Source organism: Lottia gigantea, assembly GCF_000327385.1.
Source record: "Lottia gigantea unplaced genomic scaffold LOTGIsca_30, whole genome shotgun sequence".
In the NCBI taxonomy this organism is placed as follows: domain Eukaryota; kingdom Metazoa; phylum Mollusca; class Gastropoda; family Lottiidae; genus Lottia; species Lottia gigantea.
This window is the reverse complement of record NW_008708987.1, coordinates 1701657-1725804: the sequence shown is the minus strand read 5'-3', so window position 1 is coordinate 1725804 and position 24148 is coordinate 1701657. Positions and strand designations below refer to the sequence as shown.

The 24148-nt window shown below is 36.1% G+C and overlaps 3 protein-coding genes across 3 annotated transcripts; 2 read left to right on the top strand and 1 right to left on the bottom strand.

Moving 5' to 3' along the window:
• Positions 1-3565: 3565 nt before the first annotated feature.
• LOTGIDRAFT_89468 (hypothetical protein) lies at positions 3566-3847 on the top strand (the record flags this gene model as incomplete). Its single annotated transcript, XM_009057431.1, has 1 exon — positions 3566-3847. A coding segment is annotated over one exon (282 nt), but the record flags the coding sequence as incomplete, so codon positions are not given.
• A 7778-nt stretch (positions 3848-11625) lies between these two features.
• Positions 11626-17381, bottom strand: LOTGIDRAFT_119223 (hypothetical protein; the record flags this gene model as incomplete). The annotated part of the gene is made up of 9 exons (XM_009057535.1): positions 11626-11838; positions 12286-12512; positions 13060-13362; positions 13658-13866; positions 14329-14506; positions 15195-15309; positions 15645-15774; positions 15926-16104; positions 17169-17381. The coding sequence occupies 9 exons, from the start codon at positions 17379-17381 to the stop codon at positions 11626-11628; spliced, it is 1767 nt and encodes a 588-aa protein (XP_009055783.1).
• A 3365-nt stretch (positions 17382-20746) lies between these two features.
• Positions 20747-21817, top strand: LOTGIDRAFT_161695 (hypothetical protein; the record flags this gene model as incomplete). The annotated part of the gene is made up of 1 exon (XM_009057534.1): positions 20747-21817. One exon carries the CDS (start codon positions 20747-20749, stop codon positions 21815-21817), a length of 1071 nt encoding a protein of 356 aa, XP_009055782.1.
• Positions 21818-24148: the final 2331 nt, after the last annotated feature.

The window sequence follows — 24148 nt, the reverse complement described above, 5'->3', positions numbered from 1 at the left end:
CCCCCCCGTCCCCTACGCCTATGTATAACAATGGTATTACTTTATCTATCACGAAATATAAGGAATAAATGTTATTCATATTATACACTTAGTCAATTAACATCAGAAAAAATTCCAAATTTACCACACAATTATAGATAATTAGTCTACAGTATTCATGTCTTTAAATGACATTTAGTAATTGTGATTATGATATAAAGAAACAGTTTTATAGAACAACAATCACTGTGTAAAAGTTTTGTGCAACGTTCGACGTGTTTCTCCCTAAGTTTAACCATTTAAAATTAGGTGCGCAGCCAGAAATTTTATTTAATATTATGTCAGTAAAACATCTTTGGAGGTATGGAAAATCCCCATTTAACAGGGCCGTTTTCCTCTGTTTCCTCTCTAACTTACAACTATCAAAATATCCATCAGAAGCTGGAATATCTCGAACTGTAAAATATCGAGTTTGGATACTATAAGACAATCTCATGATATCAAAGGAAATGAAAAGTTGTCATTTAAACATGATATTCATATATATAATATACTATACTCCAAAATTTCTCTTTCTTGTCAAAAATATGTGTCATTAAGAGAATTTTGTCACCGTGAAATATTGAGTTCTGGTGCTAGAAGACTGTCACTTGGTACCAAACTTTATTAATTAATAATGAAGAATAAACGACAAGTCTCGTGGAACATTTCTACCAATATAATAAACAAACCAAGACTAAGAATCATCGATTAGTTAACTTCAATCAAACTCCACCTGATAATATCTTTAATTATATTTCTTTATTAAAGGCGCTCTCCCAATTCATATTTCAGTTATATTTCTAACAATACCGTAATATCTTTATTAAAGGTTCTCTCCCACTTAAATGTACAAGTGCGCCATTCTCGAGAGTTGATTTGATTTGAGCCTTGAATATAAATTAACTGTCTTCAGAAATACTAGAAATGTACGAAAATTTCATAATTCTTTAAATAATATCTCAAACTAGGAATTTCTTTTCTTATTTCTATAGATGTCTTTTCTATATATTCCAGTGTCTCAAGAAAAGACGACTCGTCTTTTTAACTTTCAAACACGGATAATTCTGGACACACAATGGATTTGGAGGCTCAAATTTCGATGATTGGCTTAGCTTTCTGAGACTAGGGTACGATTGGTAAAAAAATGGCGCACCTGACCCTTTACTATCTTCAATGATATTTCTGCTATTATTTATTTAAAAATATTCATTTATTCTTAGAAATAATATTTTTCTAATAACATCTTCTAGAAATATAATTTAAAGGGAAGGGTGTGCCATTATTGTGATCAATCATACTTTAGTCTCAGAAACTGTAATTTTTTAGCTGAGCTAATCAGTGATAGTGTTCACAGCTCACCGTCGAAATTTGAGCTACATATATTGAAGACTAAAATCACCCCCCAAAATTGCACACCTGTCCCTTTAAAGGATAATAATTGTAGTTGTAATAATAATAATAATCGTTCCCAAATCCAGATTAAAAAAAAACACCAACATATTGATAAACCTTTACACATTTCGTTTTATTTCATCTGTTGATCATTTTGGGAGCAATATCAAAATAAATTTTGTGCTAATTTGTTCTAATTTTTCTCGTGGGTATGCTCATTTATTCAAATTTCAACAAACACAGATATACTGAAAGACGTGCAATGTGGTGGCAATACAAACAATGCATATCTCTGCACATATGTGACACACAGATCGCACGCACGTGCACTCGAACGTCATAAGTGAAACATATGAATATATTCTGAAAAAAATATGGCACATGTGGTGAATACAATTAAGGTAAATGATTAGGAACCGTGGGAAAATAAATAGCGATATTTTATATATAATGAGTATAGGGCAATATACCTCAGAAATAAAGAAACGCCAATTAAATTCAAGAAATTATGGCACTATCGGGGCCTGACATTTCTAGTTTGAATTGCATCATGCGTACACGTGAGAATATGCATGTTCCTATGTGAATGTACTAGGATGTACATTACTTAGAGAAATAGTTTTTAAAATGTATTTTACCTCAATTGATAGAGTATGTTATACAATAACATTCAACTTGGTACGAATGAATATAGTTTTTAAACGACTTGAAGGAAACACAGGCGTTTTATCAAAATACCTACATGTATAATGGTTTGAATATCACGTAATCGTAATCCTCGTGCACAGTGGGGGTACAAAGGAGTGGGGTGGGTGGTCTCATTTGTTCCCCTGGACAAATTCTTTGTATCCCCACTGGCACCGACTTCAATTCTAACAAATTTCAAAATAAGAATTGTATAAGTTTTTGCCCGTAATTGAGCCAGAGTGCACCGAATAAATTCTACCTTTCAGCGATTTTCTAGGTGGGAAACCTTTCAGACGCTTACAAGTTTCAATCCAGCTTCCACATCGCCAAATTTTGAATTGAATATCGACACTTGCCCCCCACCCCCCAAATCAGTCAGTCTGTCCCCAATTTGTACCCCCGGTCCCTGGAGACGCCTAAGCGTGTGCATCTGCAGAATCCCTTTCTTTCCCCGAGCTTTGCCAGACTTGGTGTTAGAACAATTCCATTGTTTTCAGGAAATAAAAAAAATATTTAAGTAATTTTCTAAAATCAACTCAACCTTAAAAAATCCAATAATATGACAGATTCAAATAAAACCAAATAATTAACCGAAATCTAGATTTTATTTGAATTATCATTTTGAAGAAAAATCGTTATTTGTGCCCGAAACCGTCCTAATTTAAAGTATTTTGTAATATGAAGGTTGTAACAGATGCTAGTGACAGATGAATCAAGTCACAAATTAATGAATGAAAACCTATTATTATATTTATTACAGTTATAATTTCTTTTCTTTTTTTTAGCTTTTTTAAAAAGACTCAATTAAGATGGTAATAGTTAAATCGGACACAAGGCAAAACAGACTTACATATTGGAATATAAAACCCAGTTTGTTGTCAAAACAGACCAAAACATGTTGGTCGTATTGGACATAAAGAGAATATTAGATATTTGTGTATAAAAGTACTATATCTTCTTAAGAGCATACAGTCATCTACGAGCTCTTTCTTTACAAAGCCGGCCCTTTCCAGCTGATTTGTATCCATTTACTGAGGGTTTACTGATGGATTTACAATTTACTGATGAACGATTGTGACTCAGAGACAGCACTTGTTTTATAACCCTTTACTTCAGGATTTTTCCTCACTGAAAATCTTTCCTACTAAAAATTCAGAAATATCGATTGGTAATAAAAGGAATAATAACTTATTAAGACACTCAAGTCCTCAATACAACAAGTTTTAACAAGTGTTGAAGTGTGTAGAACCACGGCACGTGCTAGAGCGTGTGCATGTCAAACTTGATGTGTTATTAAGGAAGTGTTTGAAATGAAGAGGTTGACAATAAGACGGAAATCTTGATAATCTCTCTCTCTAATTAATTATGGTTTAATACTTCCACGCCTTTCCTATTAGTTGATATTTGATACCAATTGCTATATTGTCGCGAATATTGTTGGTGAGTAGGTGTCACGAGGTCGAATTTACACGATGGTGTCGCTGGTTCTTATTTACATGATGGTGTCGCGAGGTCGAATTTACACGATGGTGTCGCTGTTTCTTATTTACACGATGGTGTCGCTGGTTCTTATTTACACGATGGTGTCGCTGTTTCTTATTTACACGATGGTGTCATTAGTTCTAATTTACACGATGGTGTCGCTGTTTCTAATTTACACGATGGTGTCGCTGTTTCTAATTTACACGATGGTGTCATTAGTTCTTATTTACACGATGGTTTCGCTGTTTCTAATTTACACGATGGTGTCATTAGTTCTTATTTACACGATGGTGTCATTAGTTCCTATTTACACGATGGTGTCGATGGTTCGAATTTACACGATGGTGTCGCTGGTTCGAATTTGCACGATAGTGTCGGAGTTTTCACGATTATTTCAAGGACAGTAGAGAGTTTGTAGATGCAGTTCAATGAGGGTTGCGTTAAATACCCAACCTCCAAATTGAATAATAACAATTGAATGAAATCTGTGATCTTAAAAATAAACAACAGCAGTTTTGGCGCATTTTACTTCATTTCTGTTTGGAGAGGTGGGAGTGTTTGGAGAGGTTGGAGTGTTTGGAGAGATGGGAGTGTTTGGGTGGTTGGAGTGTTTGGGCGGTTTTGATTTTAGATGTTTCTCTGACCCCGTCATATGGGCGTTTGTCTTTTAGGCTGAATATAAAAAACCTGATTTGCATGCTGAAAAGTTCAAAAACATTTATATCCCTTAAGTCGGTAACGAGTGGGATTCTCGTCTGCTAAGCGATTAGGTGCCCTTGGTTCGAATCCTCCCCAGGGTAAGAAAAATCCTGATGACTGTGTCAGTGCTTTCGAGAGTCGGCCCGGTGTCGGCTCTCATCTCCTAATATTTCAACGCAAAATTTGTATAGAATATTCGGAAAACTGTTTTTTAGTAAACTACAAGTATTTCTTCCAATTGCTAACGTGATGAGAAAAACCAATGATTTACTGTCAAGAATATTAGAACCAATAAGAAGACGAAGAGAGGATATTAGAACCAAATGCATTGAACAAATTAAACCAACAGAAGATCGGTAAACAAACCAAAGACAATATTGACTCTTCTTGTAGAAAAATGGCGTAATATTGGAATTTCAGGCACGAGGAACAATATTAGCCAAATGTTCTTAAACTAATTATAATTGTTCTGACACGTTTAGTGGCTAGATAACTTGTTCAAGATGGTGTCAATACGTGTTCGATTGGTCGTGCTCATTCAATCCAACAATTACTAATTCCAGAAATTAAAATTGTTTAATTGATTAATTTTAAGATTGACCTGAGTAATCGAATTGACCTTCGAGGGTCAAAGGTTGGTGATGGGTGTTAGAAGATACTCTCCTATAGAAGCACTTGCCAAGGTCACTAGTTAGAGATAGTGAGATAGGTTTGCTATTCTGATCCATAATCATGATTGTCATCGTTCCTCATCATTCAAGTTAACCTAGATGTAAGATAATCCAGGAAAGATCAATGACAAAGATAATCCAGGAAAGATCAATGGCAAAGATAATCCAGGAAAGATCAATGACAAAGATAATCCAGGAAAGATCAATGACAAAGATAATCCAGGAAAGATCAATGACAAAGATAATCATGGAAAGATCAGTACCGAAGGGTTTTGCCAAGAACCAGCTGGTAGAAAAGTTCCTCGTGATCTCAGTTGTAATAATTGAAAAATATGGCATTTTCTTTTTTTTTTATACAGAATTGCTTGCAAAGGAAGCAAAGGAAATAATTTAAACGTTTCATCTCGTGGCTAGTTGTCCTGTGTAAGTCTATTCCCCAACAAAACTCTATTGTTATCGTCATTTCAAAAACAAACCCACGTTTCAGATTAACTCTAAAAATCAACAAATGAATAAACAAAGAAACAAAAAGTTGTTAGTTGTTACTGTTGTCCTCGTGCTGGAATTCTTTATCCAAATATGGACTTGTCGTCTGATGTTATCAAGTCAGTACATGTCAATTATGGCATGGTGATAAAGGTTGAAGGCCGATACCGGGTCGACTTTCGGAAGATTCGAACCCATGGCACCTAATATGACAGACGACAATCCAAATCAAATAGCAGTACACTAACTCATGTCCTGGAAGTGAAGGGTTTGTTATATAAATTCTAACAGGTCTTGTCAGTTGTAAACTACCTTATAAATTTCTTGGTGGATTAAGCTTATATCGTGTCGTCGGACAACTCTAGGATAAAATTTGCAATTTCCAGCCCAGCAACATGACCTGAGAATTTACGTAATGTAATTTTATTTGCTGAATATGTTTTGAAATTTGTCAGCTTTGATTGCTTTGGCTTTTAAATTTACATGTTTCTTACTGCTTTAGGTTTTACCTTTGCTTTTGATTGCTTCAGCTTTGTGCAAAAGCGAATTGCATAGCCATTACTTGTATTTGTCAACTTCTAACGTTATATATCTTATTACTATTGTTTAGAATGTTTGCCGAAAGAAATCTGAATCTGTAAAACACATCATGTGTATTTTGAATGTGTCATCATACAATGTGTGCCGGGTCTATAAATCTACCTAGTTTCCTCACTCTATTATTCCAGTATTATCACATGTAAAGAAATTACCTATGTTTTTATCTCAGACTCTATGTTAGGTATGTGAGGAATGCAGAACGCTGATTGCAGAACAGTACATTACGCGAAATTCTACAACTTTCCCACGCCGATAAAATTAGCTTTCGTGATGAATTCGGTGTTATTTATGGTACAGGTAAAACTGGAAGAAAGTAGATCAATTTGAACTTTGACCCTCAACCAGGCACCGTTATTATTTGGAATTTATATTAAAGAGCTTTTATCTATTATATACTTGTGTATGAGCAAACATTTTGATGGTAAATATGGTGACATGATATGCAAACAGGTGCTTGCAGAGATTGACTATTGCAAAAAAAAAGTGCTTGACATTGCAAAATATTGCTTGACAATTGAAAAAATAATACTTGACAATCGCAAAAAAAAATGCTTGACGATTGCGAACGTGTTTTTGTAAATTGCAAAAAGGTGCTTGCGTTGCTTGCCAATTTAAAGAACCATCGTGCTTTGGTTTTTTTTGGTAAATATTTTCTATCTAAGTACATAAATTTGCACTACCTGAAATTTTCAATTTTTAACTCCAAATCTTAAATGAAATTACGACTACCAACAAAACTGTGCCATTGTAAAAACTTGTATAAATGGAAAAATGGTATAAAAAACCATAATTATAAACCATTTCTCATTAAAGGTTGGTGACCAGAAAATAATAATTTATAAAAAAACGAAAGTAGAATTTGGTATTCTGACCCATGCAAAAGCACCCCAGCTGAATTGTAAGTTGTAAATGCTAAAATTAGAAAGATGTATCTTATTCACTTTTGGTGTATAGAAATTTTAATTAAAAAAGAAACGAAAGTAGAATTACTATCTACTATTATATAAACATACAGAGAGTCTATATTGGCACGAGTTTACCATTTCTACTCGGTTCTCACGAAGATAAAGTTCTCCCTGTTACCTTGAGGCCAAACTTCTACATCTGTCGTGAGCTATAAAAATCGTTAAAGAAAAGAAAGGTAGATGAGATTGTATCTATGTATTTTACCTGTATGTTATTTTATTAGCATGATACAGACGTGTAAAGAGTAGAAAGAGAGAGAGGGGAGGGGGGAGAGTGGTGGGGGACATTGGACTTCAGGCAGAAATGTATGTGATATCACATTAACACCTCCATGCCTTCGCAAACTTTAATGGCATGAAAACATCATCTATAACTCTATGTAGAATTTCCAGATTGAATTAAGGAGGTCACTATATACAGAGGCATACATCAAGACCTTTTTTATTAGATACATGTCCGATTTTTGGAGTGTTGCAGTGGAGGAAGGATATAACTAACTCAGTCCACAGGAGACGTTAGTAGCACATCCGATGCACCCAAAGAAGTTAGAATCTTCTTGAAAGAAGGCGAATTGACACCAAAGCCCATGCAAAGAAATGGTGAAATGCACATTACATTTAATCATTGTTTCCATGCTGCAACTCAGCAAGGTACAGAGCAACAGGCGAAAAACTCCATTTCAATTCATCAGCCCACGACCTCAGCCCTTGCAATACGCACGCCCCTGTCGTTGAACAGGAGCCACAGAATTGTCCAAGGGAGCTCACAATACACTTCTAGCTTCCCCGACCCCCCACCAGGTAGAACTGCCTCTGTTGTTTAATCTGTCTAGTTTCAATGTATTGTATATTATAGAACTAATGTCAGGATGGTTTAAACTTAAACACATTATGCTATAGTATTATTCACAGGCACTCGACATATATAACTTACTGATTTTACATTTTATAATACGACACAAAATTCGAGATAATACCTTCGAATTTTTCAACCCGGTTTCCCCCTGTCAGTGATGCAGGTAAGAGGGGCTGGCATGGAAAAAGCGTCTAGTCGGATGGGACAATAAACCGAGGCCCCGTGTGCTACAGGCTGTGCACGTTAAAGATCCCTCGACAGTTGGAAATCGAAAAAGAGCAGGCTAACGTTGCTTTACTGGAAAAATTTCCCTCATCGCACCCTGCATGGCTTTCCCCGCCTTCATTAGCCCACATGGTGCAGAAAAGTAGGACGTAAAACTCCATTCATTCATTTCATTTCATTTTACGACACAAAATTGGACTTATGACTTTTTACTACCGGAGATATCAATAACTCTCTCAAATTTTTAAGGCTGGACTTTTTACTACCGAAAACAAGTTGGCTATCGCATATTATTAAAGGAATTGAAAAAGGTTAAATGTGTATCGAGGACATGAGCATCAATTTGCACCATTCCAATTTCATTCAGACGTCTGTGGTTCCTGCAATTCCACTAAAACTATACATACTGTATGACTTGCGTTATAAACTGACAATATCAAGTCAGCCTCTTTGATGACCTGCGTTCGAAAAAACTAAAACCGAAAAAAAAATCAGAATATTTCGTTACATCAGTGACAATTCTTCAGGCGGCATTCAATGTGGCTTCTTTGGTTCTGTGAATTCTGTCACTAAGAGGGCAAGGCTAATATCTGGAGGGTTCACAAGAAAATAATTACGGCTTCTACTCAGAGTTTTTTTGTCGTTGTAACGAAACGACATCTGTTCCTGATTGCCTTGAGTTATGTTCCCTAATAATAGAATTAAATTTTCATTATTTCTAAATTAGATTAGAACGGTGTAATAAATACCTTCAGCTATATTTGAAATTACTATACATTCATTCCAGTTAAAACTTCTGATTTAAATAATGCTCTATATATTTCTTTTCATTTTTCTATGAAGAAATATTTTATTTTTATAGTTCTATTTCGTTGACTAAACTTGACACACTATAGGTCTGACAGAGTTCAATTCGTCCTACTTTCCTGCACCTTTTTGGACTAATGAAGACAGGAAACAACTTGCAGTGAGGAGAATTTTGCCATGAAAGCAGCATCAGCCTATTCTTTCTCGATTTCCAACTGTCAAGGAATGTTTAATGAGCAAAGTTTGTAACACATAGGGCCTCGGTTTATTGTTCCATCCAAACTACCAGATGCTTTGTCCATGTCAGCCCCTCTCTTACCTGCATCACTGACAGGGGGGACCCGAAGATATCATTTCGGCCTGTCTCGGGATCAATCCAGAAAGGAAGAGGCCTGTAACTGGAGACAATGGGTAATTAGAATTCATGTAACAAGTGAGAAATGCTAGCAGGATTATCATCTGGTCCAGTATTTGTTATGGAATTAGACAGAAGGGAAGTGTGATTAGTTAAAGGAAAAGTTACGCCTGATCCAGTGGCCGTGCCCCCCACTTTCAAAATTTTATCATTTTACATAGTGAAAGACCGGTCTGTGGCCCCTTGGAAGATTTTGCGGCCTCTGCCCGGTCCTCTCACCTAATGTTTCCTAGAAATGCCATTGTCCTGGTCTTATTTGTCTACCGCCACTCAATGCCTATTTTCTAAAGCAGGTCGTTAATAAATATATAACGTAATAGGTTAATATATAGAAAGGTAAATAGCTATATGTGAATGAACGAACGAACGAACGAACGAACGAACGAACGAACGAATGAACGAACGAACGAACGAACGAATGAACGAACGAACGAACGAACGAACGAATGAACGTTTGCATGATGAGTTAAATTCCATTATAAACGCAGTATAATTACAGTTCAGTTATATTTCCTGCAGTCAACCAATTTTTCCTACGCTCTACCAGCTAAAAATGTAGAATTATTCCTACCATTTCCTTTAAAATTAGAAATTTAATTGCGGTTAGAATCCCTTTCACCCGGCATTAACCTTCGTCAGTTCGTTACAGGAGTTCCAACACGTTCTGAGCTATCTTTATTTTATTGAATTATTACTGAAAGAAGATTAAAAACCTAAAAAAAGTCAGCTAGAAACATCTGTTGTTTAATCAATGAAGGAAACATCAACTGATGTCAAAATGAAATCCAATAAAACCAATTGTTGTCCCTGTCAGTCGAGAAATATTGACTTGAAGACGTTAACAATTGACGAATCATTGAAAGTAACAGACTAAATGATCACTCAGACCAGTTTTTCTCCTGTGTCCTTTGTATATTGTCACTAAGTTTGTTCTCGCATTGCGTGTTGTAGAAATTTGGGATTTGTTATTATTAGTATCAGCGATGCACCATCATCTGGTGAGTTCAGTCAAGAACCTAACTCACGATCATAATAATGTTACAGAAGAGGAGAAATAATCCCACAGTGAGGGGTGAAGACGTCGTGCAGTCTTGAAATTCAATGGTTGCAATAAAACTTTAAGTACTAGTACTATACCAGAAAAGATTCGAGAGCTCAAGGTACTTTGAAATCTTTCCAAATCGCTCAAACTTTAACACCGGAAGTGATGGTATCTGTCGCCAAGCTGATGCATTGAGTAGACAGTACAGACTTTCGCCATTATACATCAAACAGGGAATAAGCTAACTAAGTTTCATTACCAGACATTTAGAGGATTTAAAAACATCAGAGAGAATAAGTTGTCATTATCGTTCGTGTTGATCTCCATTGCGAAGGAATATCTCTAAGATGACAGATGTAAACAGTCTATATCGAAGTCAAAGCCTATGAATAATTAATAGTCCAGTGTGATATAATGGTGCATATTTGATGTAATTACAAAAGAAGGGGAGGTTATTAATTACCTCACGAGCTGTGATATCTCACACTTTCACTTTCTACAAAATACATCACTGCTCGTGCATGTGTATCACGTGATGTGTGACATGTGTTTTCCGGCTAATTAATGTCAAGATGCCGACACTTGAGATTAGATTGACAAGATGAGACAAGACGTCTTCTGACCGGGAGTTCAGAGGTGTCGAGTGAGAAAAAGAGATTCTTATAGCGGTGATATGATTCTATAACACCTTACAGTCTCGTCAGCTATGAACCTGCTGGCAAATTCCTTTAGGTTCTTATGTGAGGTTACCTTTGATCATTTAGTGGGGTGTTGAGTCGTGGCAATAGAATTGTCTGGTGGGCTCAAAGGCTTATCTTACCGACCGTGTCAGCTTCATTTAGAATATTACGTTATATTTAACAATGTTAATATTATTAAATGTACAAACATAATATATTTCAAATTTTAATAAGCAAAAAAGTAACAAATACATGAGCATTCAGATCACAGATAACGTTTTAGAGCTTTATAAAAAAATCTGAAAAGACATTATTCAAAAATTTATTTTTTAAATAATTAATGTAACTGTAGTTAGAGTCCCTCGGGGCAGAAGAGAAATACTTTAACATCATTTCATTTCATTTACAATTACCTTTGGGCTGAAAGTGGCCTTATTTACAAAATATCATAATACCCCACGTTTAGCTCAAAACCACATCGATAGTTAGTGTCCTAGTAGAACTAGGTCCGAATTCAAAAGGCGTTCTCAGCAATAATGGAACGTTATTTTCAGTATTCTTAAAATTTCACAATTACATAACGTTAAAGCCAACACCTCACATAATGACGCACTTCTCTCCCCTTTTCTTCATTTGTCTTTCATATTCCTCGACCTCAGCAAGGTATGACAATGGAGGCCACTGATTGGTCTCGATATATTCCTTATTTTCACCGTCCAATAGTCTGTACTCATCTCTCTCGTTGAACGCGATATGGTTTGACGCTATAAAATGTAAACACCATTGACTCAGTTGATCAGCATTATGAATCTGAAATAGAACCGAGTTGATGGGATGAAGGAATAATGAACATAGCAAATCCAACAATCAAACAGGTAAACAGGGATAACCCGACCCCCGGAGCCGAGTAGTGTAAGTAATAAAATACTTAATTGGGAGTCGCAAGCAATTATTTCTCTGTGCGACATAAATAAAAAAGCGGGGTAGGGGGCAAGGCCAATCAATCTCATTTCTGAGGCCCATTCGAAGAAACGCCAATGCGCTACCATTACATTTGATATCAGGTTAAGGGTGAGCTGCAGTGCTGTTGATTTGACACTTTCTTCCGTACATGACCAACAGGTCAGTTCAAATGATCGCGAATCTGTCGGACATCTAGCCATCACTGAACTACCGCATGTGATTTTTGATCACCCAGCTATGTGTCAAAATGGGAAGAGAAAACTTTCGGATGATCACCAAGATGCAGATCCTTACCTGAGCAGTCATTAGTAAGCCGATGACGTCAATGTCCATTTTTTCAATACTTTTAACACAACTTTTATCAACTTCCTTGGTAATATACAATTCACATAAATTAACAAGCCGCATCACATTATATTCATTCGCTAAAATAAGTAGTCCCACTGAATCGACGTCATCTATTGGTGAATGGTCGGTGTAGAGATATTCTAATAATGCTAAAAATACTTCCGGTGTAGTACCTAATATGGACACCTGAAAAAGAGAAATGGGGGAGATGTAAATAGCCGCTTATTAAGTGGAGCTTCTATGAAATATGTGGGGTGGGGTAAGTTTGGGTCACAGAAACTGTCATGAGGGCCTCATAGGAAGTTCATCACTATGTAAAATGATAAAAACTTTGAAATTGGTGGGGTGGGGAGGCAAAATGCCGGGTCAGCCTCATTTCCTGGACCCTTCTAAGAAAATGTATTTTCAGTCTCCGTCACGGGCTCATTCAATCTCATTCGAGCATTGGAAGGGTCAGCATGTTTCACAAATTGTTTGAGATGAAAAAATGTTGATGCTACTGCTGATGATGATGATGATGTTGGTGATGATGATGTTGGCGATGTAAGATGATGGTAATGTGGTATGTGCTTGACGTGTAATTGGTGGTGCTGCTACAGCTGATGAAGATGAAGAGAATAATGTTGGACATGGATGATGATGATGCAGCTGATGGTGCTCAGAAAAGGATGCTGATGATAATAATAATGATTATGATACAGCTGATGGTAATGCATTAACCTACCTCTGACAGAGCTTGAGCAGACTCAGTAAAATGTCCACACAACATGGCGTTCATGACGTCACTTCTGGATCTGAGCACTGATTTATGTCCATATATCTTTGTACCCTCCACGTTGAATATGACGTCAGCACCTTCCGGCTTGTTGAGAAACATTGTTTTAATTTTGGACGCTGTTTGGTCGTTAAGGAACGTTCCAATGCTGGGATTGAGAAATTCTTCCTCGTTACCATAATTCAAGCAAACAGTTTCTAACTGACCCAATTTGAATATTTCAGCCACTCTCAGTAATTCTTTAAGATCTTGCTCTGGATAGTCTTCTGATAGTTTGGGTAGACCTAGAAATGAAACGGTCTACCGTGAAAATACCAACAGATCATCTAAAAGAAGCAGTTGAATATTAAATAAGTTTATTGACAACAGAACAAGTAACTATCAGTGTCTGTTAAGGTTGATGAGGATTATCAAAAGTGGCATCAATATGACGTCGTCCTCTTTTCAATAGGTGACGTTATTGCGTTGTGAGCCTCGAATTCGTTGTTTCCAAAACGAGGCGTGAATAAGATCTTGGGAATGTTCCACACAATGTGACTAGACAGGACAGTTGGACATTTAGCGTTACCTTACCTGTATAAAGAAATTCGACCACTCTCAGGAATGTTGATGCCTTTATATCAGAACTGATCTCAACAGTTAATCTCGCTTTACCAGTCTCATCTTCTTTATAGTAAGCAGCAGCAATACCAGGTGTTGTCCCCATATTCAAATCATCCAGACTGTAGTTTTCTATATTGTTTATTGTTTGGCTTTGAGGATTCTGGAAAAGGGAAAATGGAAAATGATTTCGTTATCAGAAATTAATGTTAGAAATATAGAGGGGCGGATACATGAGGTACGATGTTCGCCAAGGTGTACAGTTCGGGATGATGAAATAAAAGACAGCAATCATGTCCGCATCGTGTCCGGCCGGACAAGTTTCTCGTGTATTCACTCCTTCTATATTCTACCATGTCAATTATTCCACACCGAACATCGTGTCTTGTCGCATCTTAGTGGAACATGCACAATTGTGATAGGAAGACAAGCTCATCTCTGTGGTGCTGCTGAGAAGATTCTAAGCAAGTCTGACAACAGAAAACACCCTTGGTCCCACATCAACCTGCAAGCCAGTCGACACTTTATTGCGTAAAAAGTCGGAAGGAAGAGCTCTGTGTCTTCACCAGATTGAATCAGACGAAGAATTTGCCCCGCTTACCTGTATTGCTGACGAAACACCCAGAATTTTGGCAAAATGTGGAGAAGCCGAACATAACGACATTTTATGAGCCTGTATTTTGTGTTTCTCTTCAACCACAAATTCAACATCAGTGAACTGGGCATCCACAAACATCTGATAAAGTTGATCAGCGAATACTGAAGTCTGAATCTCAATTCTCGGAGCCTCACCTGAAAAAAGGTTAGTGGTATGTAGTTGCTGGAAATTTTATATCCGGTCAATTTATTGAATTGCTCATTTCAATTTCAGTCTGGTTCTTGTTGTTATGGAAAGGCTTTTTATAACGTCACTATCACAAAAGCTGCTAATATCATGTTAGACCCTTTGCAATAGTGACGTTATGAAATATGACAATCCGGTTATTGCAGATGAACTATCGCCGATAACTCTGATGAGACTTTCTGAACAATCACAGAGAAGTTAAAGTTAAATGAACTGCGTTTCTCAAAATTGCTGTAGGTTTCGCACGTTAAAGATCTCTCAACAGTTGGAAATAGTATAAAAGTATAGGGTCTATTCAGCAAAGTTTCCCAAAATGAAGGACGTGAAATGTCACAATATCCTTTGTATTGCATTATCAAGTGGGTGCTTTTTACATGCTGATTCTTGGCTGTATCTTATGGTACATCGTATTACGAATACGTGTTTTGACACGGTCGTATTAAGGAAGTATGACGAATGGGTGTGTGGTTTGGACACGATACTTATGGTATTGATCTGAACTGAAATATCTGTACCCATTTACAGCTGGGTTGGCTGAAAAAAGACATAATTTATGACTTATTCCAGATCACCGTCCAAGATTAAAACCCACAACCTCCATTGTTTGTTGTTTACATATATCAAAATAAAACAAACCTGCTGGCGGCATGACGGGGGGAACAGGGGTGTCTTTCTTCTTTGAAAGTTTACCAAATATTCCCTTGCTTTTACGGTGTTTGTGACTTTTCTTGTCAGCTATTCCAAGTCTAAACTGAAAGTAGTAAAAACATACAAGTCAGATGAGAAGACTATTCTCAAAAAGTTAAGTCTTGTTTAAGATGATCAGTGTAATTCCATCATACTCACGACCTATGACCTATGACTTATGAATTTTAATGTGTATTTAGAACACTGATGGCATTGATTAGCACCATTCCCATTTTCAGTCAGACGTATGTGGGTTTTAGAAAATAAAAGCTGTCAATAATATCCTAGGACCGTTACCTTTACCTTTAGAAAACCTCTTTACAACCCTTCAATAACGAGACGTATTTGTCTTTGTTCTTCGATAAAAAAGGATGTATTCTGTTAATTCTTATTACTTACACTTTCTTGCATAGCGACATCCACACCTTGTAATGTCAGAGCGCTTGTGGTGTAATGGTCTAATCCAAGGTCTTTCGCCATCTTTTCTCCCACTCCTTTCGGTACCGGAATCGTCCGCTCCGAGCGGCTGCTGTATCTTAAATCTGAAATAAATGATTTGGACATTGAGTGTCAGCCCCTTGTAGCATTCTCCTGACTGCCTGCTTAATACGTTTTGCTGTTATTATGGCAAAGCATTTATTGCAGTCGTTATCTCCTCTGGCATATTCTTCATTCATAACGGCAACATACCTGCTTTACATGCAATCATAATCTTTGGTACGCCTGGACAGTAGTGATCTACTTCCGGTATCCATTTCTCTTTTATATTTTCTAAAGAATCGGCATTGTCGACGGAGTAACACAGTAGAAAGATGTCGGTATCAGGGTAGGACAATGGTCTTAGTCTGTCATAATCCTCCTGAAAATGTTTTAAAAAACATGAAAAGGGAGAAAATGGCAAAACAGACAACAAAGCAGCGCAGTAGCCTAGTTTTGCAATCAACCGTTTTCGAAATCAAGTCTTAAGGTTTGTTAAAGTGATACTACATCTTAGAATTAGCATAAAATTTAAGAATTTTAGACTTGGCCAATAAGAGCATATATTCATCAGTAGGTATACCTGGTGTCATAAATAACTTACAGGATCCATTATAAAATCAGATAAATCCGAAAAACTTAGTAATTATCCGTAAATATGCAATTAACTATTGAAAAACACTTAACATTTAGATTAATCGTTTTTCAATAATGAAAAGGAATACTGCATACAATTTAAGAATTTTAAACTTGGCCAATAAGAGCATATATTCATCAGTAGATATACCTGGTCTCATAAATAACATAACAGGATCCTTCTATAATCTGATAAATCCAAAAAACTTAATAAAAATGCATACTTAATATCAAGATTAAGCGTTTTTCAATAATGACATAGTTTTATAAATTTTCAAATTTTCCAGGGATTCTGTTGTAACTTTTTGACACCAGGCAAGGTCACTGATGAATATATACTCATATTGACCATTCTTGAGAATTAAATTTTATGTTCATTCTTAGACGTAGTATCACTTTAAACCATGACGGCAAAGTTTAGAAATGGGTAATAGATATTCTAACCATACCTGTCCAGCTGTGTCGTAAAAAGAGACCGTTACATATTTATCATCTACTGTATAACAACCAGTGTAGCCGACATAGGCAATGGGAAGGACGTCGTCTTTTGAAAAAGCTCTAGTTGTATACGACAAGAGGAGACAACTCTTGCCAGCTGAACTATCACCAACTACCAGTAACTTTATTTGGTCACTTCTGACATATGACGCCATCCTTAAGATTTGGATAAACCCCGATGACGCCACTCTGTAGGCTTGCGTTACTGAATTTTTGATGTAGTGGAATTCCTCCCCGATGTGTGCTTTTGTGGATTCATTATATAGTATCTCTACCACCTCAAACCTAAGGAAGAGAGTAAAATGGAATTACCTGTCCAGCCGTATCAAAGAAAGCGACATTCACTGCCCTACCGTCCACCATTATGCTATTGCTGTAGTTATCAAACACTGTGGGTATATAGTCCGCAGGAAACGAGTTGGTAGTGTAGGATATCAGAAGACAACTCTTTCCCACTGCTCCATCGCCTAATACCACCACCTTCAATGATACCGGTGGGCCTCCACCAACGTCCGTCAACACCATCCTATATATATATTGGAATGACTAATAGGTTATGATGTGATTCAAGAACCAAGAACAAATATAGTCAGTAATGTCCAGACTGACCATAAAAAGCAATTAAAGACAAGAACTGTTAGGCTACTTGATTCTTTTAAATACCTGGTGCCGTGAGCCCCAACAGTTCCCGTGGACCCGTACCCTGACCAAACACCCCCCCCCCCCCCTTAACACCAACGCCTAATGATACATAGATACGCCACTACATGCAAAAAGTTGTATAAAGTTAAAGATCGTTGTACAACCGGAAAACCAGCTCAAAACATCATATTCACCTGCCTGTTGAGATAAATGAATTTGGAAAGAGACGAAGGCATGCAGCTATGCTATCTAGGATATTTTTGCTGCAAATTGGCACTAACCACATTATGTAGGTTAATATATAACTAATTGGCAATGGCATAAACCTACTATTTACAATATTGCTAAGGAATCTTTAAAAAAAAGCCATGCACAGCCTTTTTGGTCTGAATCTTATGCATAAATAGACATTGCTGCACCTGGGCAATAACCATATGTAGGTTAATGTATAACTATTATAATGATATAACTCCATGGTATTAACCTACTCTTTCCTATTGCCAACAATTGCCAAGAAGGTCCGTCAAGCTAGGGATCTTTAAGATAGCCTAACCTGCATTCTTTATAAGAATTCTTACATTTGATAAACTTAACCTTACCTTATATCAATGAATTACTAGAATTCCTAAAATCTGTTCTGTTCTGTCTTTAAAAAGAGACGAATTATGGAAATTGGAGTATAATTTTCAATCATTCTTCGATCTTATTTATATATTACCTAGAGATTCTCTATATTTAGAAAAATACATGATACTATTAATAATAACCAATAGAATACCTGGATTAAAAATACTAGCCAATCAAATAACGGCTTTATATAGACCGGCTATAACAGTTAGTACTATACCTATATGCGATTGATAAATTCATTGCTAAACTGACTCAATATTTTATCGTCAACGTAGGCCTAGAGCTGTTGATATATAAACAAAATTATCCAACTGTAAGCTTATGACTCAATGAAATACCTGTCAAAACTCAGATCGCTGTCAAGACTAAGTTAAAGGGACATAACTCGGTTTTATCCAACTATGACCACAGCTATTTAACTATACCACAGTATAGATGGATAGCAACTCAACATTAGCTCCGAGAGTTGTGGCTTTACTGGATACACCTGATACCAATCTACTCGCCACCTCTTTTAAGTGTGCCTGTAAAGCTAATGTGATTTATTAGGTACTTCTATGAAGTTGCAGCGCTTTAAGTGTGGATGCTCCCCAAGGAATATAGTTTTCACTTTTGGAATCTCAACCCCGACAGCTGCCCCTCCCCTCTCTTTTAAATCAGCCTGTCTCATATTTGTTCCCCGACTTCCAAAAGGCTGGCGCCGCTACTGTTCCTCTGCCACAGTGTACAATGAGGGGAATTCGTCACGAAAATTTCCATCTAAATCAAATCTACCCTGTCGCGTTTTTTCATGACTTTCAATTATTTTGTTTTATCACCACTATTTCTTATCGCCAGTTCTGGGACATTTCGACTGTTTCATGTATATTCTGTTGAACGTCTATTCTTCGAGAACAAAGCGTATCATCTGATGAAAAAAAAACTGATTAGATTAGGCCTAAATTGTATAGATATAAAGGGACAAAGGTATATTTTTATAACATCCGGGTAAAAAAGATTAAGACAACAAACCCACGTAACTGTTAGGTAGTGATTAGGGTGATTGAAGAGTAACCAGTTACTATTCAATATAAGGCACTGATTCAATATAAGGCACTGGCACAGGGTTAAAGTTATGTTTACAATAATTGTGATGCAGGTAGTGTAAGTAATATGACACAATATAAGTGTTCAGTGTCTCCGATTCACATACAAGTTGAGAAAACTTCTTTACAAGACCTTTCAGATAGGAATAGACGAGATACGACGTCTGGTGCAATGGGCGAGGTAGATCGAGATTAGTGATACAGTAGCAAAGAGAAAAAGCGAATTGTGTCCGCATCGTCACTGGCCCCACTACCTCTTGTTTTCGCCTCTACTGGATCACTTTCCCCACACTATACACTGCACCGGACACACTGAATGGTGTATTCACACCTTTAAACCATTACACAAACAAGCCCCCCTCCCCTCCCCCTCCTACCCCTCATTTGGATTGTAAAGAGGTTTTCTAAACTATTTATGTGTATCGGGGACACTGATTGGCCACTACCAAAACACAGACGTCGGAATGAAAATAAGAATGGTGCAAATTGAAGTTATCAGTGTCCCAGATACACATAAAAAATTTAGAAAATCTCTTTACAATCTCTTTAACAGAAACACTCTATACTTATTAAGTTCACATAATGAAAACATCATCTTTGAACTCTGATACGTAAGGAATTTCCAATAACGAAATTTTAATAATTTCTCAATTCTTCGCAGCCAAAGGTTTTTTAAAAAAATCAATTGTGAAATTTGTACTCAAATTCAAAACATTGTATTTTGGAGAATGCAAAATCACATTTAAACACCCACAGGCAATCTGCCCACAGAAAATCTACTGGTTCTAGCCCAGTCATAACATGAAGTATTTATAGTCATAAAATATCTTAAAGATTTACATTTTATAGAAACATGAGAGTGAAACTAGATTATTGGTTTTAATTTTAATATCGTACACAATAACAGTGATTCAATATTACTAGTAATATGACGTCTATAAATAGAACAGATTTCTGGGAAATACCTACAATCTTAGAAAACCCATCGAATTTAAAACAGGAAGTCGTTTCCGGTGTTGCTTAATTTGAGTAGTTGAAACCATTATGTCATAGTGACCGTATATTGGAAGGCTATATATAGTAATAAATCACAAACATCTTGTAAAGCGGTGATCTTCACTGTTATATAACGACTCTGACAATGTAAGGCGTTAACAAAAATACTATCGGACTATTTGGATATTACAAAGTATTTACTATTCGTGCAAAATATATTGGAGTTTCCATTGAAAAGTTTTTAGTAAATTATTGACCAAGAATAATTTTGAACATCAACTTAATCAAACTTTTTTACTATCTAGCTAACTGTTAAGTAATATTGGCAAAGTGGTGCAATTTTCAACGTAACCGTTTAAGTGAAGTCGTAAAAGTGTAATTTCGGTCGTAAAAGTGTAACCTAGTTTCCAAAGTGTAACTTTGTAACGTTTAGTGTAACTTTGTAACGTTAAGTGTAACTTTGTAACGTTAAGTGTAACGTTAAGTGTAACTTGGAACTTAAAAGTTTACGATTGTATAACCACTGTTTACATGACCATGGCGGAGGTAGCAACGGAGGCCTTTAACAGTATTATTGATGTCACAAATTGTCCAAAAAACGACGACCATACAACTCCGTTCATCCGATTTAATCAATTCAAGATAGAGGATTTGCCGGAATCCATTCGTACGGAAGAGGTCTACGACTACTTAAAATACCTCGGACAAACTGTGGTGCGGTTAACCGTAAGGAAGGAAGAAAACAGATCATCTTACGGCTCCGGAGTCGTATATAGGATCGATGAAAAATATATCGTACTCACCAACGACCATGTTGTAAAAGACGCAGACCAAGCTTCGAACACAACTATTGAGTTTTTCTATGATGGTGAAGTAAGTACAGGAATCGAGGCGAGCAGAGGGGCCGAGTTAAAAGGTGGTTCGAGTGTGCAGGATAGGTGTTTCTTTAAATTTACTCCGATTCCTCAACGAATTCAAGATCTCAACTTGTTCAACAATGTTAACCTAATGGCTGTTTTGAATGTCACGTACACTGATGGCACTAAATCCGAATACTTAGGTTTCCCACAAGTAAATAGAAAGGGCCAGTTTATATTAGTTAATCGTTTAGAAGTGCGCGAGGAGAGGCTGAATGATATTAAATCATGTGATATCGTTATTAATGACCCTGAAGGACGGTCACACTCTGTTGTGTACGATGGTATCAGTCATGCCGAGGAGAAGGTGGTGTTTGTCAGGGTGAAGGCTCTTCCGGAATGTTTCATAGCAGTAAAAGAAAAGATGCACCAGGCGTTGGTATCGGATGCTAGGGTGGAGAGGGTTGTTGTGACTATAGCACACCCTCATGGCGGACCAAAGATGATCACGTTTGGTAAGATCGTTACTGTTACAGAAGAAGGCTTCATGACAAAATTGCTGCATACCGCTAGGACATGCCCAGGGTCTAGTGGAGGTCTTGTGGTTATTCTATCTAAGAACGGAGGAATTCCCCCTAATCGTGGGTTCGCCCCGAATGGTTGTTGTCACTGTGAAGGAGACAGGATGTTGGAGTTTAGAGGTATCGTTTTGGAAACACAAAATTTGAATACATCATTGTTTAATGTTTAAATCACATTAATAAGTTTGAAAGTCATTTTCATCAAGGTCATTTTAGTATACATGTACATGCATTGTAATTGGATTTTTAGACTGGTCAAAACTGAGTTTACTTTATTAAGCAATCATATAACTAGTAATTCCTCTAGTTCCTAATTTTATCTATAAGTAGGGCGGAAAACTCCACTCTATATCTATGATGAATTTGTGTGAATTCTGAGCCAGTATAATCCTTAGTGTCTGATTAAGTAAATTATAACCCATCTGAAAGTTTGATAATCAATTTTGTCACTAACCGTTGTATTGAAAGTTTTTTTTAAAAGGAGAAAGACTGAAAACAGAAAATAGTTTTGCTCTAAAATTATGGCTTTCAAACTAATCACTTCACAAATCTGGTTTTTGGCATTGTCCTTATTACAAGCAATATGGCAGCATCATTTGTATTCAAAATCATGGCATGTCATTAGGTCTATAATTAAAACAATAGGCAGTTTAATAGTATTTTCAAAGTTCAAAAAGGTGAATTTTTAACCATAAAGAGTTTAAATTAAGCATTGTGTGCATTTTGCAAGATTATTTTTTCAATGTTCTTTTATTTTTACAACGAAAAAATGCATATTTCTACACAGAATTGTATTTTTGAACCTTTACATTATTAAATGTATATCATAACTTTGCCTAATTGGGTGTATAGAAATATTTAAACAAATCTTAAGAAATCATGTTGTTAGACAGAGCTTTACGATATGCGATCTCCAGACAACTGGCCTATTTTCAGTCTGTGTCCCTACTGAAGATAAGTATATACGGTATTATAACTATGTTTTTATAGATTTGCTTTATTTTTTTGTATTTCGGTTTATACCAAAATTATCAATTATGATCAGTAGAAAAGCTTCTTTGTAGGGTCCGAGTTTCAAAATATTTTTGATATAAATATCTTAAAATTTAGCATGCACTAATTCAGAATAACTCACACTTCGTTAGCCTTTAAAACTGTTGATAACAACAAGACTTGGACCTACATGCTAGTTTGTTCTAGGGTTATAAAAAGTTTATAACCATAGAACAAACTAGCATGTAGGTCCAAGTATTATTGTCTTGATTAGATAATAGTTTGAGATCTATCTCGACATTAGCAATGCATAATGTTTCGTATGCAGTAAAAAATAAGGAAATAGGCACAGCTAACCAGATACCAGTATTTCCAGGAATCTTGATTTTAATTCAGTTAAGTTTCTGGTATAATAGGGGGCGGGAATTGTTAAGACATTTTTCCTCCCGGTTGTTAATAATACACTGTACATGGATTTTCCATTATTTTCTATATATATGTGAGTAAGTGTGAATATAAAAGTTTCCAAGCACCTGTTTATATATAAAAAAAAAGGAAGATATTTTGAAAAATGATATGAGATGAGATGAGACTTGATGGCTATTATATATATGAATATAATAGACTGAGGCTAGAATTACACACTCTTAACACAAGTTTACATGGCGACAACTGGTGACACGTTTATTATTGGGTAAATATATATTATACGATACACTTCAAAACATAAACACGAGCAGTTAATTTTATGTTTAGGTAATTTTAGTGGAAGCTTCCATGACGTTTTATTTTTTCTAATGGTAAAGATAAAATACTACTCGTCTTGCCTTTTTATATGTAATATATTTGTTCGACTATAAACTATGTCTATTCCACAGGTTATCTTATATTCAAAAGCTCAAATTTGTAACAATATTTTCAGTCACATCCACAATTAAAGCTTGTGCAATTTGTTTTCACATGTATCGGGTGTACCAAAAAAACGTCCCAAAGTTAGACGGGTAGTATCTCAGCTGTCGATAGACTGATCTCTTTCAGAATTCTCACAGATAGACTTCAAGATGTCATTATCAGACCCTGAAATTATAAAAATACAAGTACTGCCCCAAACAAAATAACATGTCAAATAATGGTATATCAAGGCAACTTTCCTATCGAATTTTGGGACGTTTTTTTGGAAATTATTTTATTTATTATTTTTTCCTTTTACTCCCGGCTTGCTTACTCTAAATGTTATCTATGCAATCGTCTTGAGCACTTGTCATTAGTTTAATGCAACGTTTCGACATATCACACTCAAATATTCACGCACAATACCAATGACGTTATAAAATACTTCTGTCTTTACGTGAAAATTTTCATAATGTTCCGGAAGTGACGAGAGTCTAATTTTCCTCTTTAAATTTTTGTTGTTTTGTAAGAGTACGGCACGTCTGATTTTAATTCTATAAGGAGCCCTAGGTACTTTCCTTAATCTGAGCTATATAATAGCTCAAAATATTTATTCT